The 17,700-nt window shown below is 41.4% G+C and overlaps 1 protein-coding gene across 9 annotated transcripts in view; it reads left to right on the top strand.

The window, feature by feature from the left end:
- The window catches only part of RB1CC1 (RB1 inducible coiled-coil 1), a 157,265-nt gene that overhangs the window by 102,036 nt on the left and 37,529 nt on the right, over positions 1–17,700 (top strand). For 7 of the 9 annotated variants that reach the window (XR_006288533.1, XM_037892625.2, XM_037892627.2 and 4 more), the window contains 3 exons: positions 11,733–11,892; positions 14,472–14,580; positions 14,729–14,969. Coding sequence is in view for 7 of the 9 variants with exons in the window: in XM_037892625.2 (XP_037748553.1) it covers positions 11,733–11,892; positions 14,472–14,580; positions 14,729–14,969 (510 nt within the window). In the remaining 2 variants the exon portion in view is untranslated. Of the gene's footprint in view, positions 1–8,838; positions 8,977–11,732; positions 11,893–14,471; positions 14,581–14,728; positions 14,970–17,700 lie in introns of those variants that run through there. The other 2 variants (XR_006288534.1, XM_037892632.2) reach the window with 2 other exon arrangements.

A 17,700-nucleotide genomic window follows, 5' to 3' on the forward strand; every position in this document is an offset into this window, starting at 1 on the left:
GCATAAAAGATATGCTAGGCACAGAGATGGGAGTTGAAGAAGTAACCTCAGATGTGCTTGGAGAGATGCACAGAAACTGAGCATCATGACTAGCATGGTAGGGTATGTAATAGGAGACAAGTTTCTGTAATTATTTTCCAGATATGGACATTGATGCAGGAAGATTTTGAAAGGTCTAGAGGTGTAGGGAGAATGACTCCAGATTGTGAATATCGGCAATGGAGGGTAGATTTGAATTGAGGAAGTGAAGAGTGTTTAGGAAGAACGATGACTAAACCCAAATTCTTTATTTATATTACGGTTACAGCTGATGACATACCTTCCATTGGTATGTTTCAGACATAATGATATATAGGACTGGACAAAAAGAGGGAGGCCAAGAGTGAAGCACATTTGGAAGTGGTCAGCGCAGAGATAATGGTTAAATCTGTGTCTGTGCACTGTCATATAGGACTAAGATGCCCAAAGAACAGGTATCAACTTACAACAGAGGCTTGTTCGACCCCATCAGGAAGGGGGCAAAGGGAATACGAGGGACTGCTAGGGGAGATTCTTAGTGGTAGTCAGACAAGTAGGAGAACAAGAACAGTGCCATGAAAGCCAAATTACTAAATTATGAAGATACTTAAGAATATGGAGGGGGCGGAAGAGGAGGAGAATGAACCATAAACCCCAGGACTTAACCAAAGAGAAATTGCGTATAATACATACTTAAAATAAAACCCAGTCATTTTACAAAACACAGCAGTCTGAAAGATCAATATCTGAAGCACTCATCATCATCAATAAAATGTAACAATATTTGAAAATAGCTTTTTAATTACAATGCATGCTTCTGCCCAGGGCTAGCAGTGATAGACATGTTTCTGAAGAGTGGATGTCAGAATTTATGATATTACAGGTGATAGAATTGAAGTCTCTGAGATAGAACTGTGCAAGCTTTCAGTAGTATCCCTGAGAAGCCCTTTTTCTGAAGAAAACTTTGTTTATGACAGGCACACATCATCTTAGTTCATTGTTGTGTTACCACAGCTGATGCCTGTTCTTCACATATATAAAATCTTGAGAGATTTGGGACTTAATTATTATGATTCAGTGTTATATATAGTTATGGATGGAGCAGAAGTTTTCAGATTTTATTAATCAAAAGTATAAATCTACTTTTCTATCCTGTCCTCACTCAACAATCCTCATACTGGATTTTCATCTGCTTCCAGAGGTGGAAACAGAGACCAGACATTTTTCATCAGTTATATTTCCAGGTTTAGGACTGTCCACTAGGAAAACTTGCCAAAATTCTCTGCTTTCACATGCTGATCCAGGCAGATTCCAGGCCTCCTTGTAACAGTCTTTCTAATATGTAGAACATTTTGATTCCATTAAGACTTTTTAAAGAATTAAATAAGCTTTTTTTGGCAATTTTAAAATTGAGTGCAAAGTATAATTATAGATTATACGCGGGGCAATTTCCCCCACCCCCCCAAAATCTGCACATAGTATTTTAAAATTCTGTATATGTTATTTGTCAAAATAATACAGTATAATCAGTTTCAGTTATTTTGGTAATTTATTTCAAAATAGATGTCAGCAAGTGTGTCTGTAACAATACAGACTAAAAAAAGTGCCGCCCTCATGCGTGGGTATATTAGGTGCTGCTGACCCCGTGCCCTCTCACTTCCTTCTTACCTCCTGTGATGGTTGGTCGGAGCACCTTGTCTTGCATTGCAAGAGCGTTAGCAGTTCTTCACAGCCCATTGTCTGTCTTTGTATATAGTTTGTCGGTACTTAGCCATTAAGTTAAGTGTTAGGTTAGTTTGATAGTTAGAGTCCCAGCTGGGACTTCGCCCTGGAGCGGGGAATGCCCTGCTCTCCTGGCTTCAAACCATGCTCATCATGCAACAGGCTGATGTCTGAGTGACCCCACGACAGTTGTTTGAAGTGCTTGGAGGAGTCCCATATAGAGGACAAGTGCAGAATCTATAAGAACTTTCGCCCTAGAACCCAGAAGGAGCGGGATATTCACTTGAGGGCCCTCTTCATGGAGGCTGCACTTCATCCGGTGTCGGATTGCTCCCACTCGGATCCCACCCCGGCACCAGAAGGGACAGGGGCCTTGGGCAAATTATGTATGTCAGGCCATGTGCCCAACGCAGGCTTTCCTGGTCGCCAAAGAACAAGCAGGCCGACCAGCACCGCAGACAGCTTGCCAGGTGCCAGACTCGGCTAAGGTCCAACACTTAAGTGCAAACTGATCATAGGCCTGCCCTATAGGGCAGTGGAGTGCCCTCAGTCCCCAGACCGCAGGCGTACGTCCCTATCTCCGTGCCCTAGGACCCCGGCATCGCGACTCCGGTCAGAAGACCCAGGTCCCTGATGCCCCACTCTCCCCCTATGAGACATGGGATACTGGAATTGAGGCACTGTTCCCCTGTGCCACCGGTACCGGTGAGTTTCCCATCAAACATCTCCACGGCACATGTCATCCTCACCCAGACGGTCTCACAGATGTCGGTCCCCATTGGGACGTGATCACTCCCTGTCTCAGCACAGGTCTCCATCCCCCCAGTACCACTAGTTGGGCAGGCACAGATCCTCGCCTGTTGTCGGCCAGGGTTATCCGGCAGACTCAGGCCTCAAAGTCTCCGCCCTTGTCACCAGAAGGGCAATGGTTGGTCTCGAACTGGGAGTTCAGCCCCTCACCAAGGAGGGGTGATTTGCTGCCGACCAGCAAAGCTGGTGCGGCCCCCTGCACCACCAGCATTGCAGCAGGACAGTAGCCCACTCAATGGCTGTACTGGAACCCATGGGCTGTGCCCATATTCCCACCAGTCCTCCCTGGCCACCTCGAACAAACCATCTCTGGCATCGCCGGCACCAGAATCGGAACACGGTACCGAATTTGACACTGGGGCAGTGCATCGAACTCCAATACCTAAGAAGCCATCCCTGGAGAAGGAAGGGGAACGTGCCCCTCCCCCAGTGGTGCAATCATCGTCGTCGTTTCCAGATGAAGCGGTGGCGGATCCTTCCCAAATGGGCAGCCCTCCACCCTGATTACTTCAAGGCGCACCAGACCCTCCTTAAAAGGGTGGCTACCAACTTGAATTTAAAAACTGAGGAGGCTGCAGAGGAGTCTGAAGATATCTTTAACATTATATCGTCCTCTAGGCCGGCCCAGGTCGCACTGCCTGTCCACCCAGGAGTCCTTAAGATTGCCAAATCGCAGTGGCAGACCCCCTCTTCGATGCCACCTACTTCTAAGAAGGCAGAAAAGAAATATTACATCCCTGCAAAAGGGTTCGAGTATCTTTATACACACTCTTCAGCGGCGTCACTGGCCATGTCTGCTGTTAGGGACAGGCAGGGCCAAGTCAGTGGCACACAGAAAAGTAAAGATGCCAAGAGACTGGACTTATTTGGCAGAAAGATTTATTTGATGGCAACCATGCAATTTCGGGTGTCTAACCCTGTTAGGCCGGGTACAGTTTTAACCTGTGGGACACCCTTAACAAATTCAGGGAGGCCCTTCCGCAGGACCAAGCAAAGGAATTCACAGCTTTAGTGGATGAAGTCACAGTGGTGGCAAGGGGGACCTTCAGATGGCTTCAGTGGCTTTGAGGCGCAGCTCTTGCAGTCCTCTGGGTTATCCCAGGAGATGCAGGCGACTATAAGGGCCTACCATTTGAAGGGGCGGGTTTCTTCTCCCAGCTCACAGACTCGAGACACTATGGCCTAACATCTGTTAGTTTTTAAGGTGCCACTGGACTCCTTGTTTTTCATGGCCTTAAAGGCTCCCGTGCCACTCTCCGCTCCTTGGGCCTCCATATTCACAGGCCAGGAAGCCGTTCTGCCCTCTCTCTCCACCACCTCCATAGTTTAGGTCCTGGGAGACTCCCCAGCTGGGCACCTACAGCAGAAAGGATAGAGACAAGGGGTCTGAGCGGTGACACCCATCATCTTCCCGTTTGTCTGCTCAGCCTGGCCCTTCCAGGAACCAAGGAGGCCAGAAGCAGTCGTTTTGAGGGTGCACTCAAGGACGACACCCCAGTCACCTCCCAGGATCCACCCTCCCGCTCTTTCCTCAACTGCCTCTGCCCCTTCTGTTCATCCTGGTCTCGGCTGACCTTGGACTGTTGGGTGCTCCAAGTGATATCCTCAGGTTACACCCTACAGTTCGTGGCTGATCCTCCCACCCACTTCCCTTCCCCATCCCTCTTCAGGGACTGTTGTCACGAGCAACTCCTCATCCCAAGAGTCGAGAATCTCCTGTGCCTAGGGGCAGTGGAGGAGGTCCCTCAAGACATGAAAGGAAAGGGGTTCTACTCCCACTGCTTCCTAATCCCGAAAGCAAAAGGGGGCCTCAGACCCATTTTGGACCTGCGTCATCTCAACAAGCCTCTCAAAAAGTTGACGTTTTGCATGGTCTCCCTGGCCTCCATCATCCTGTCCCTGGTTCCAGGAGACTGGTTTGCCACACTCGACTTGAAGGATGCATATTTCAATTTTATCAGGGCACAGGTGCTTCCTTCATTTTATGGTGGGCCAGCGCCATCTCCAGTTCATGGTATTGCCATTCGGTCTCTCATCAGCCCCAATAGCGTTCACAAAGCGCGTAGCACCAGTGTTGTTCAGATTTACCCGTTCCTCAATGACTGGCTTATAAAGGGTTGATCCTGGGATCAGGTGCAGCAGCATCTTGATCTGGTTTGTTCTACCTGTCACGACCTGGGGCTGTTAATAAATGAGAAAAAGTTGACCTTAATCCCAGTACAATGCATAGAATTCATTGGAGCAGTCCTCAACTCTACTCAGGCCAGAGCCTTCCTGTCCAAGGCTTGGGTCCAAGCCATGGCAGATCTCATCTCGTGTATGCAAACCCACCCTCTTACCACCGCTCACACGTGCCTGCATTTGTTCGCCCACATGGCAGCCTGCACTTATGTGGTCTGGAACGTGAGGCTCCGCCACAGTCCTCTGCAGGCATGGCTGGCATCTGTCTACGTCTTCCAACACACACAGCATGGACTGCGTGGTCAGGGTCACAGATCATGTACTGTTGTCACTCACATGGTGGCAGAGTCCTGCATCAGTGTAGGAGGGAGTTTCCTTTGTGGCTCCGTCTCCGTCAGTGACCTTTGTCTCTGATGCCTCGAACCTAGGGTGGGGAGCCCACCTGGGCGATCTCAGCATGCAAGGTCATTGGTCGAGTTATGATTGCTCCCTACACCTCCAACGTCAGGGAGCTCAGAATGGTTCACCTGGCCTGACAAGCCTTCCTACCTCACTTGAAAAACAGGGTGGTCCAGGTCTTGATGACAATACAGCGGCTATGTTCTATATCAACAATCAGGGCAAAGCCAGGTTGTCTGCCCTTCGCCAGGAAACCCTCAGGCTCTGGAACTACTGTAGACATACAGCATGGCATCCATCTGATAGCCGCACACCTCCCTGGGGCCTGGAACACGTTGGCAGATCACCTCAGCAGGACCTTCTCATCTCATCACGAGTGGTCTCTCCATCCGGAAGTGGTCAGGTTCATCTTCCAGAGGTGGGGAACTGCCCAGGTGCACCTGTTCACATCCAGGCAGAACAGGAAATGCCATGTTTTCTGCTCGATTCAGAGGATTGACAGACTCCCTGTTGGATGCTTTTCTGCTCCCATGGTCAGCATAGGAACGAAAACAGGGTCAGAATAGGATGAATAAATCCAAAGATGTTCAGACAGGATCTAGATAAAGAGAAGAGAATCAGTAATTGGACAAGAAACTTTGGGAAACTGTGCATGGCCATAACATGTAGCAGTTCTCCACATGCCTGGACCTACTACTTCTGAATTAGAACAGAAAAAAGGGAAAGTTGAAGGACCGATAAGGCTATCAAAGAATTTGGACACAAGGTAAGACTGGTGATGCTGGAGCCAATTCAGAAAAACTCCCCAGAGCCAGAACACCAAACCTAACAGAAGCAAGACAAAGACAGTCTGTGACTATAAAATGTTGTATTATAATTGTTATGTAACAACAGGGTGTATGAAAGATATAGTATGTATACCCTTATACCTTGAAATTAAACTAAGGTCTGGGGTCTTATTTTAGTTTTATCAATTACGTACAATAGATTGGTGTTGTTTTTTTGGAAAAATATGACTTAGGTTAGACATTGGCATGCTTCCAGGCAACCAGCAATGCTGCAATATCTGGGGTTTTTTTCAGGAACTAGAAGACTGTAATTATGGGTAAGTTGCTGGACAGGAGACTGTTGATAAAGGCTTAAGGAGAGAAATTTGGGAAAACCATGCAGATCAAGGAGCAAGCACAGGTTTTCAAAAGTAAATCATACGAAATCGTATAGGAACTATGGGACTATGAAAATAGGATCAGGAAACTGGATGCTTTTGGCTGTGGAGAAAATATAGACTTATAGGTTGCAAAGAATAGGAAAAATGACTTCATTTTGAATTTGCATACAGGAAATTTTCTTATTGTCAAATACATTTAAGCAAAATAATGCATTATATTTGTTTAAACTCATGAGGAAATGTGAAAGACTTCTGGGAAACAAAGGGTAAAGTTGTGTATATGTTTTAAGGGCCATTAAAAGCAATCTGCCAAACAGTTTTTAAAAATTGAATTTGTACGCCCTTTTTTTGCTTCTTTCTGACTTTTTAAAAATAACAGAAAACCCTCCCCAAAACAAAGTGGCTGTGAAAAAGAAATGAGGGGAAATATACCAAATGCTCCCCTGCCTCCTTTCCTATTGCTGCATCCATTTACCAAATGGTGGAAGTGAAAATTGATGATGATGGAAATAAATACATAGGTGTGACAAGAAAAAGATTACACAATCAGATTATGTGATTTTGCACGATCACTTTTCACATTTAAATAATATTTTGGAGCGCTTGTGTATATGCGGGCATTCATATGTTGCACAAAGCCCATCCTCACTTTTTTGACCAGGTGTTCTAATAATTTTGGTATATAGTCAACTAGGGGAATGAGTTGTAAGCTCTATTGAATGATTTATTGTTCATTGTCTCATTTTAAAGTACATATGAAATTAAGAAAGCATCCTTGTCTCCTTCTTAAGGAGGATGCCAAATGCCCCTTTAATCATAGGGCATATATTTGCTACCTGAATGTACTTTCATATTTCAGAATTATTGGAAAGTCGCTTTGTCTTTTAGTTCCCTAAAAGCTCCAGGTTGGGTGCTTAATTGCAGTTCACGAGTTGTAGTTTGCTGTATCACCCTCTGTTTATTGCTCACGAGCAATTTGTTTATGATGGCGTAAAACAAACTATGCACAGCATTTTTCTATCTGCTGGCCAGCTAAATGTTTTTGTCAACATGAAAAATAATCAGCATTAGGGAGGCATTAGTGGTGACTCGATAGAGAAGTTTGAGTTGAATTTTGCACTGGAAGCAGGGATTCAACCCCTTGGTTACATATGAAACATACAAAAATATGCTCCCCCAAATGAATTTTCTGAGAATTTATGAGAATAACTTATTTTAGGATCAATGGTCACTTTTTCCTGTTCTTCATAATTGAAAGTTTTCTCCTTCAGTGGAAACCATAACTCTGGCCTGTAGTGGCACCATACAAAACTTTCACTTTTGATGAAGGCACTTTAGTGTTTGTGGACCCATACTGATTAGACTGATATTTAAAGTTTACATGTTATTACGTGTATTCAAGTTTAAAAAGTTGATGACCACTTTCATTATGGAATGTAGCAAAATCTTTTTTCATAATTTCCAGCCCTTCTTCCCCCAGAAAATACACTATTTTGCAATCTTCCAAGAGTGGAAATTTAGAGATAGCCCCAAATCCAGAGGGGAAAGTTTAAATAACATCTTAAAATTTTCAGAGATAAGTGTAATTTTTTTGCTTTCTATTGTAGAAAGAGCACCTAGAATAAGTAAGGCGAGGTCTATGCTACAGATTTATATCAGTATAACTATGTAGCTCGGGTGTGACAAATCCACTCCCCTGAGTGACATAGTTATACTGACCTAACTGTCTGTGTAGACAGTGCTTTGTCAATAGGAGAGCATCTCCTGTTGATAAAGCTACCACCTCTCAGGGAGGTGGATTAACTACGCTAACTGGAGAAGCTCTGCCATCTTCACTAAAGCACTACAGCAGTTCAGCTGCATCTATGCTATGTGTGTTTTGACAGCATTTTTTTTTTAATAGTGCATCTCACTGTGTCTCTTGTATAATTAGATTTTCCATTTGTGAAGGTCACTGCAACAGAGGAGACAAAAACGTTCTTAAAAAGTAGTAAAGTGCAACTGTAAAATCACAAAAATTGGCATGACATAGGACTGTGTAATCTATGCAACTCCTTTTAACTCATTTAACTTCATTAGATTTCAAGTTAAAGTTTCCCTTTGACTAAAGTTCTCCCCTATTAGGTTTCTCCTCCAGAGGTTTGTTTACCTATTGTCCAGTGAGCATTAGAATCTTGTAACTGGTTTTCAGTGCAGCTGAGGGTATCCACAGCATTAATACACTTGCATAGAGAATCTGTACTAGTTTTTGCAAATGCTCACTCTTCTAAATTTCAATGGAGTTTCCTTGAGGAAGGTTCAAAAGGAGTAGAAGATTATCAAGCTACTTGTTAGAGGCAGGTAAATACACTGTTACCATTTAACACTGATTTACAATTTTAATTTTCCTCTCCCATAGTGATACTAGAAATTATTATAGGGAAGTAAAAAAACATTTTATAAATTTGTGTATATTTTAGTACCTCATACAAAATAGATAAGAAATCAGTATTACAGTTTCACGATAGACTATACTTCTGTTTCCCTCTCTGTCTCCCAAGGGCACCTGCTTAAGGGTTTCTGATTCCCAGCCATCGCCTTTCTTGGGCAGAGACCTGCATCTTTCTCATTCCTGACTGGGGTTTTAAGGCCGCAGAGCTCCCTGATTTTACACTGTGATATCCCCAGCAAGCCGGACTGCCTAAACGGGCAAGTTCCTACATTTTGCTTTCTCTCCGAAGGCTATATGACCAGTGTATTGCCCGCAGTTATAAATTACCACACAGCTCCTTCTAAGCAAGCACATTTATTCTTAAGATAAAAGCATTACAGAGAAAACATAAAAGCTGTAAAATAACCTACATATATTTTAAAAGCTTACCGGAGGTCACCCATCAATTTTATGGGGTCCCAGTGGGTCAAGTCACTCCAACACTCAAGGATTTTCTCTATTCCCTCCCACCCCCTTTGGATGGAAGGTCCTGTCCATTTGCTGGATGAGAAAGAAAGCCCTGAGTCAGTTTAAACTTTGGCTATTTATTTATTTTATTTTATTTTATTTGTCGGTATCTGGAGAATCCAATTTGAACTATTATATGCAAGCCCCCACAGGAGGTGGTAACTCTGTGGGACTTATAATCTTGCTGATTTGCCATAATCTCCACCCACAGTTTTAATTCCTGGAGGAGCTGTGGTATCCCTCCCTCACAGAGTAGAATACAATCACATATGAGCCACTCTTTTAAAAGAAAGGGCTCTCCAAAAGTTGCACTGGCTGTCACAATTAAGTTATATTTTCTGAACATTGAGAAGTTTAGAGTTTATATATAAAGCCCTACTTAATTTGTGATATTGCGAATCCTGCAATATTAGGCTTCCTTCGCAGTTTTGATTTTAATTAGCTTACTTTTCACAGTCCACAATTTTGCATACATTTTGAGGTATGCAACACACACCTTTTTCCCCATTATTAAAGTAGATCCCCATTTATCTGAGCTGACAGTGGCTGAGGCTTAGGCTGTCAGCCCTGCACATTAATGACTGGAATACAGTTGCAGCAAAATGTGTGGTTATCAAAAAAAATTAGCAGGCATAATATTTGAGTGCTTATATTGTTCAAGCAAATTTTTCTTAAACAAATAGTCTTCCCTGGCTTTTCCAAATTACTGCAATTAATAAAGGTCCATTATAACTTTTCTGCAATTTTCCATGTCTTGTCCGCAACTCAGCTGCAATTATTTGACAATCATCCTGTGATTCAAATAGGGCTTTAATTAGGTGACAGTGAGGAAGAATATTCAGTTGTGTCACACAGGGAAAACCAAATAACTTTCAGTGTGATACAGTGGGTCAGCAAGGTGTGAAAAACAATGAGTTAAACAGTCTGTCTGCCTGGGAACCTAAATCAGTAATATTAAGAAAAAATCAGCCAAATTGTAAAACATTTATAATTTAGTGTAGATTAATTCCTCCATGAGTAGCTTCTTCCATGCTTTGCATGAATAATTGCTAAAACTGGGACTAGAGAGGCTCCACTAGCATGCTGTAACAACCACTTTTATAGTAGTCGTGATTGACAGATCAACCTTTCACAGGAGCTGGATGGTATTCATACCAATTTCCATACATTTAAAAGTGCCAGCTGTTAAGTTACAATGCCAAAAGACATTTATATTAGTGTTCTTTGTTTTAAGAAGTCTTTAAAAAGAATAAATTCTGCAAAACTTATCCCCATAGTGTGAGCTCTTCCGTTCAGGCTTAAATTACTATTACCTCATCCCAGTCATAGTTGTTGCTATTCTATTTTTTTGCTCCTACAGTTATGTGATTGGCTTGAAATCTAAAAATAGGGTTTAATAAACGAACCCTTTATTTAGGAGTGGCAGGAATTTTTGAATTGAATCCATGGCTTGTACTGTTTGAGGGAAAGTTTACCTTAGATGTTTTAACACGTTTGTGTACATTGTTAACAGGATAGTTAAGCACCAAGTTTTGACAGCAGCACAAACATTGAAAAAGTATGTAAAAATAGTCTGTGAAACTTGTGCAGGAGACCATCACCCTGACTAGAAAACCTGTTTTAAGAGAGTGCCTCAGTCTCCCCATTTTGATGAAATTTTGACTCATTTTTATGTTAGAAGACTATCTTCATTGAGCAGTCAGTTTTTGTTGGTTCTTTCAAATGGCTTTTTTAAGACAGGTGTCGCTGTAGAATGGAAGTTAGATTTTTAAAAAGATACATTCTGTGATTGCAGTGGGAAAGGCATGTATCTCTAAAGATACAATCCACCAGGATTCTCACTCCTGAATTTCAGTTTCTCAGAACTGCCCTAGCTTCTGAAGTTTTTTCACCCCTAAGGACAGCAGTAATCCTATGGAATGTAAATCAGACTGCTTACTGGCAGTTACCCACAATCCTCAAAGCTGAATTTCTGCCCTTGGAACCTTTTAGTCAGTTTCTTTTGAGCACCATCAATGAAATGTGCTCAGGGGCTGTTTCTTTTATGTCCCAGTCTTCCAGCCAGTCTATCTTATTAATAAATAAGAGCTCACTTCAGCACTTTAAGGACTTTCAGTGACTATCCTCAGTCTCTTGAGTCTTATTTCTCAATGCTTTGCTGTTTGTTTTGTCACCTAATTCCTATACTTCAAAGCTTGCTTTGCTATTTAGTGTTACTTTTCAGCAATATAATGCCTGTTTTTAGTGCTTTCATGCTTACAGACTTAAACACTTAGTTTTGGTGTCCATGTTTCAGTGCTATTGCTTCATATTTCATGGTTTCAGGCCATGTTCATGTAGCCAAACAATTACTGTAATGGACAAGCATATCCATTGCTCTATCTTTGGAGTAAGGAAGGAGCAAGGACTCATCAGGTTTTTCTTTGCTTGTGTTTATCTGTTCTTGAACTGTATTTCTGTAATGCATATTTAAACTCTAAAAAATTTCTTTTAAAGTCCTTCCATTGAATTATCTGCTGCATCAAGCTTGGTTATTGAGCTTCAAGAAAAACTTGAGGAAGAGAAAATAAAATTTCTGGAGCAACTTGAAGAGCAAGAGAAAAGAAAGAATGAAGAAATGCAAAACTTTAGAATGTCTCTGACTGCAGAACAGCAGGTAAAGGAGTCATCAAATTTGGTATGTTCTTTCTGGGATTTTAGAGATTTTTTATTTTTGCCATCTCTAGGTTGCCATCTGGTACTTCCTAAATTCACATTGTCATCTGACAACATATTATATAAAATTATATTAAATTTCACAGTTCAGGAATATATTGAATTTTTATAAGCATGTTCTCTGGGACTTGGGAGAAAGGAGTCCAGTTTAGGGGAAGTCTTACTATGTCATTGTTTTTCTATAAGCTTGTGTTATCATAACTCTTGTACAGCCAAGAGGGCTAAATTTGAGCTCCAAGGTAAACCCCGTTAAACATAACTTCTGATTAGTATCTCTGAGCAATATTAAACTCTCTCTTTCCAACACCAAGCAGTTCATTGTCACATGACTGTTCCCAAACAGCCAGCTCAGGTAGACACTGAGTTTTAGAATCAATTCGAACCCCCAACTTTGTATTTCACTGTAGATTTATAAAAATCTCTCTAGACACCCATCCTATGCTAATGAATGTCTAGTCAATAAATTAAAAGTACAAAACCACCAAAAAAAGATTGTTCTCATAAAAATATCCTCCAACTCATACCATCCCCAAAAGTATTTTAAAACCATTGATTTTGCAGCATGGTTAGAAAGTGAACAAATGTGGGCTCTGGTGGACCAAGGGTGAAAGTGAGGGTTACAAAGTCAAGGACTCTTTGTGGAGCATGGCCTGCCTTGCAGCTCCATCTCATTTATAGACTGAAAAGGGAGCTCCACTTTAGTACCTCTTCTGGTTTCAGCAACATCAGTATGGGACAAGGACTGAGGCACAGCACTATTTCTAGTCATTTGAGCCATCCAACTTTTTGGACAAGAGTCATGAATTGCTAGGGGCAGAAAGAGAGAGAAGCGGGTAGAATCTTCATGGACAAATGAAAATTTTCTAAAAATATACTGAAACCAGAGCAGATCTTACACAGCAAATAATTTGAGCAATAACTGATATAGAAGTGTTTTGATATCTACATTCATTTTCAGGATTGTAGGCTATGAAAGGAGTGCAGAATGCAGCTGCCCATCCATGCGTCCTTTTTAGAGGATTTTAAGATTTCATGGCCACAGAACAGATAATAATTAATAATGTTTTGTACAATAAGTTGACTTTTGTAAGATTTCTCTCACCTTAATGTATTGATACATAGCATGCCATTTTCCCCATCAGCAGCAGAGTATTTGAGGAAAGATCTCCCTGATGGCATTCTATTAAAATCTCCACTCTTCATTTTTTTTCCGGGGAAGTTTATTTTCACATACTGCAAATCCCACAAGATGTAACATCATTCCACCTGTTTAAAATGTATTGTAGCAGTAAAAAATGCTGAAAGTGTATCTGATTGGTATAGCAATCACTGGACCTCTTAGGCAGTTTTCATTCTTCTGTGTTCAGTATTTTAGAAAATTACTTGTTGCTTTAGTTGTTAGTGAACTATATAAAGTTTGCTTTATTATATCTATAGTAGCACCCAAAATGTGCTATATACTGTGCGAACACAGGGAAGACACATTCATTGCCCCAAAATGTTTACAGCTTTAAGGTGTGCAAATAGATGGCTGTGAAGGAAGGGGATGCAGCTTACTAAACAAGTCAAGGTGATGACTGGCACACATCTGTCTAGTTTCACTTCTTAATTCTTTTCATTGTGTAAATTACTACCTCCAGTTGCCCCTCTACTAGGTTATTAGTTGGTGATGTTCTTCTGTGTATTCCAGCAGACGTAGATCTTAAAAAGGTATTTGAATGGGAAGCTGTAAGGTGAAGACAAGAAGCTTGAACTAGATACAGTGCAGAAAGGGAAAGCCAATGAAGTGGTTCATGGAGGAGGGTGACATAGGCAAATAATTGCATGATACTGACTAGCAGCTGTTTTGTTAAAAGTTGTTAGTTTGTGCTAATTAGCCAGGATTCTTACAAATTTGTGCTAATTAGTCTGAACACCTGCTTGGCATTGGGAAATTCTGCCTTCTAAAACCTCATGCAGTGCCCTGAAATCTATTTCAAGTTCATTCAAAGTATTAATATTTTAATGTGGTAATATGAATACCACATTATGCTTATCTCTAATTGTAAATAACTTGGTTTAGTACAAGATCCTACAACATCCACTCTATTCTTAAAGAATAACTGGTTCTGAGAACAGTGTGTTACTGTATTTGTCAAGAATCAGAAATGTACAGATTCAGTGTTTTTAATTTAATTGTATTCGTGAATACAAAGGGCCTTATTCACAGCTAATATATTTCTTGTGATTATTTTATTAGGACTACAAATGTACACCACACCTCACAAAACAAAATTAGAACCAGTCCTTACCCAAAAGCCCTCATAATTGAACTCTAATTAAAACAAGCAGGGAAACATTTCCAGTGTATGTATCCCTTTATCAAAAATGTACTTATTTAAGTTGATTTCCTTGCCTTTCAGTTTAGTTTGGAAAACTGCAAATGGCAATACCATGGGTTCTTCCTTTTTTTCTGTCTTACATGTGTTGCTTTCATTTACAGTGTACTACTTTTACCTAATGCTATTTCTGACTTTTCAGACCAATTTTAACACCGTGCTGACAAGAGAAAAAATGAAGAAAGAAAACATAATAAACGAACTTAGTGACAAATTAAAAACAATAACCCAACAGCAAGAAAGGGATAAGGGTAAGTAAATATTCTGTCAACACTGATCTATTTTGAAGTAGTAATATTTTCAGTTTAGTATTTTCAGTTTAAATCCAAATAATTGTTATAATATCCTGAGCTGCTTTTTTTTTTAGATAAGTGTTTACATGTTTCTATTATCATCTAGATTTGATTGAAACACTTTCTGAAGATCGTGCTCGATTACTGGAAGAGAAGAAAAAACTTGAAGAAGATGTGAATAAGATGAGAAGCAGTAATTTTATTCCATCAGCATATTTACCTACATCTTCAGAATCTTGTGGAGCCTGTGCACCTGATCTCCCAGCTGAAACAGAGAGAGTGGCTTCAGAGATTACAGATGAAGGAAGGCTGGATTCAGCAATGGAAACTAGCATGATGGCTGTGCAGTAAGTATATAAGAGGCATTATATTAAAATATGTAGACTATATTTAGATCATTACACCAGAGTATAGTTGAATATTTCAGTGTACCAATGAGCTGTTCAATGAACTCCTTTTATCTGATATTCTTGCTCAAAATGCCTTTTTTGAGATGCATGTATAAAATGTTCAGATGTCACCAGCTATCAGAAATGTATGTTTTCTGGTGACTTAGAAGAGAAAGAAGTTAGAGCAGTGGTTCTCAACCCACAGCCCAATCAGCACACAGCTGCAGCCCATGTGACATCCTCAGGGCTGTAACTATGGCAGGATGGGAGGGGCACTTGCCCCAGGCACAGAACCAGTTGGGAGCGGAGGGTGCGGGGGAGTAAAAATCGGACCTAGCGTCAGCTCCCCAGTAGGATCAGGCCCAGCGATATCAGCCGTGTCCCTAAATCCTCATAGCTGGGCAGGATCAGGCCCCTCCACACAACCAGCAGCAGCGTGGAAGTCAAAGTGGCAATACACCATGCCATGCCACTCTTACAGTAAATGATTAATTTTTTGACTTACTTTGCTAGTTTAAAATTCTCTTGGTAGGTATTTGCCAGTGTTGAAATGAAAGGTACTGTATCGCGTCGAATTGTATTGCTGACATATAACAAATACTAATCTTTTTTTGTAGTTGTACGGGTAGTATATATATTGTGTGAATGCAGCCCACACAACACACAGAGAGCTGCATATGCAGCCCACCGTGGTAAATAGGTTGAGAACCACTGAGTTAGAGGCTAAAAAATGGTAAAGTGAGGATGAAATAGGCTTCAGTGAGTAATGAACGTTTTAAAACTGAGCAGTAGAAAACTAGTAATATATACTTTGTCCTTCACACTCACGAAGAAGACAGACAAGATGCAAGGGATGCGATTGAATTAGGCCGCAACTCTCACTATCTTTAATTCATCTGGGAACTATTTGGCAGTAACTTTTATGGGCAGGTCATCACTCCTTCCTTAATTATTTCCACCTAGTTGGAGGGCTGCTGTCATCCCCTCACCCCTACACACTTGGTCCCAGCCCATTCCTGGGACTCCACTGCCCTCTCCTCATACAAAGGTTAAGATGCTGGGGAAAGGGAGTTGTCTGGGAGTTGTCTCCTTGCTGTAACAGATCTGAGGCACCCAAAACCTATTCTCCAGTTTCTTTATGGAGCACCTTCCCTAAGAGTACATCTATGCTGGAGCTGCAATCTGCAGCTCAGGTAGACATACCCACTCTAAGTCTGATTGAACTAGCACTCTACAATAGCAGTGTAGCATGGGCAGCAGAAACAGCTAGACATTTCCAGTACAGTTAGTCTGAAACCCTAGGTACATATATAGGGAGACTTGTACATCTCCTGCTCATACAAACTGCAGCTATGCTTGATGAAAGGTAGTGCAGGTATGTCTCCCCTAGCTAGAAATTACACCTCGAGCTCCAGTGTAGACATAGTCTTAAATCCACTTATAATTCTGGTTTATCAGGGAACTGGACCCCTTATGGGGCAAGTATCTGCCACCTGTTAAGTTGCGATATCTTGATTCTTACATTCTGACTTAGCCTGTCAGGTCCCTGAACTGCTCTGAGGAAGGGAAAAAACATGCCCTGTACCAGACACTCTGGCAGTGAAGGAAAAATTCCTTCCTGATCCCAAATAAAGCAATGCACACAGCAAACCAAAAAACATGGTCCTACCTTAATCCCAGTAGTGGGAACTACTAAACTGGATGCAAGAGGGGTCTCTGGCCAAAGGAACAGGGCTCATATACTCTTCTCCAGATGCACAGGGGCCACTGTCTTACTTGAGCCCCATCAGTTTAGGTGTTTCTCCCCCATCTCTTAGCCCTGAGTGGGGGAAAAGACCATGAAAGGAGCCATTAGCCATTTTTCCTGCCAGTCCAGACAAAAACCCCAGCGGGTGCATTCTGGTGATCTGTGGAGAACTGGCTGAGTATATGGTGCTGGCTGCTTGTTTGCAACTGCTAAATAACATTAAAAGAATGTAAAACACGTATATGTTGCTCTCATTATTTTTCCATGAAAACAATTGCTGTAGTTGTCATAGGAAAGTTATTGAATCACCAGTGGTAGGTGAGATGGTCATGCATGTTGGGTGTTTAGGAGAGATGGTGAAGCCAAGCAATAGCAAATGGATGAAGGCGCCTGTTCAAGACCCTCCTTCTTAAGATTTATCCCCATTATTGGAAAAAAATTCAGGAACCTGGAATTGTAGCAGTTTTCCCTTTTTAATCCTTTCAGTCCTGTCATTTTTCTATTTATAGTAGTCTTACAAACTTCAGATATTCAGAATTTGATAGTTCTTAACCATTCATAGCAAATGTTCGTTATGCAGAAGCCACATAACCTGGAGACCACAACCTTTCTGAAATAGTTTCTGCAATCTCTAAAATGTATTGTTTTTTACATTGTTATGAGCTTCTATGGTCTCTCTGGTTAAAATTTTCTTTGAAAGAAAAATCTCCTAAGTGCAGCTTATTTCACAGTTAACTGAAGAAATGCTAACTATAGAGGTGTTAGTCTATTTCAGTAAATGATAACAGTTCTCAGCTTTCATTCATTTCCACGACTAATTATTCTGTTTTAATTTTGATGTTCTTTATTAAAAATTGCAGTTGTAGTGGTCCCCTCTAAGGCCCTAGCATCAGTGGGGCGATTCTTTCAGCACAGAGTGAATTAGGGTTACAGGTTCAATCT

The sequence above is a fragment of the Chelonia mydas genome, chromosome 2 (genome assembly GCF_015237465.2).
Source record: "Chelonia mydas isolate rCheMyd1 chromosome 2, rCheMyd1.pri.v2, whole genome shotgun sequence".
Taxonomy (NCBI): domain Eukaryota; kingdom Metazoa; phylum Chordata; order Testudines; family Cheloniidae; genus Chelonia; species Chelonia mydas.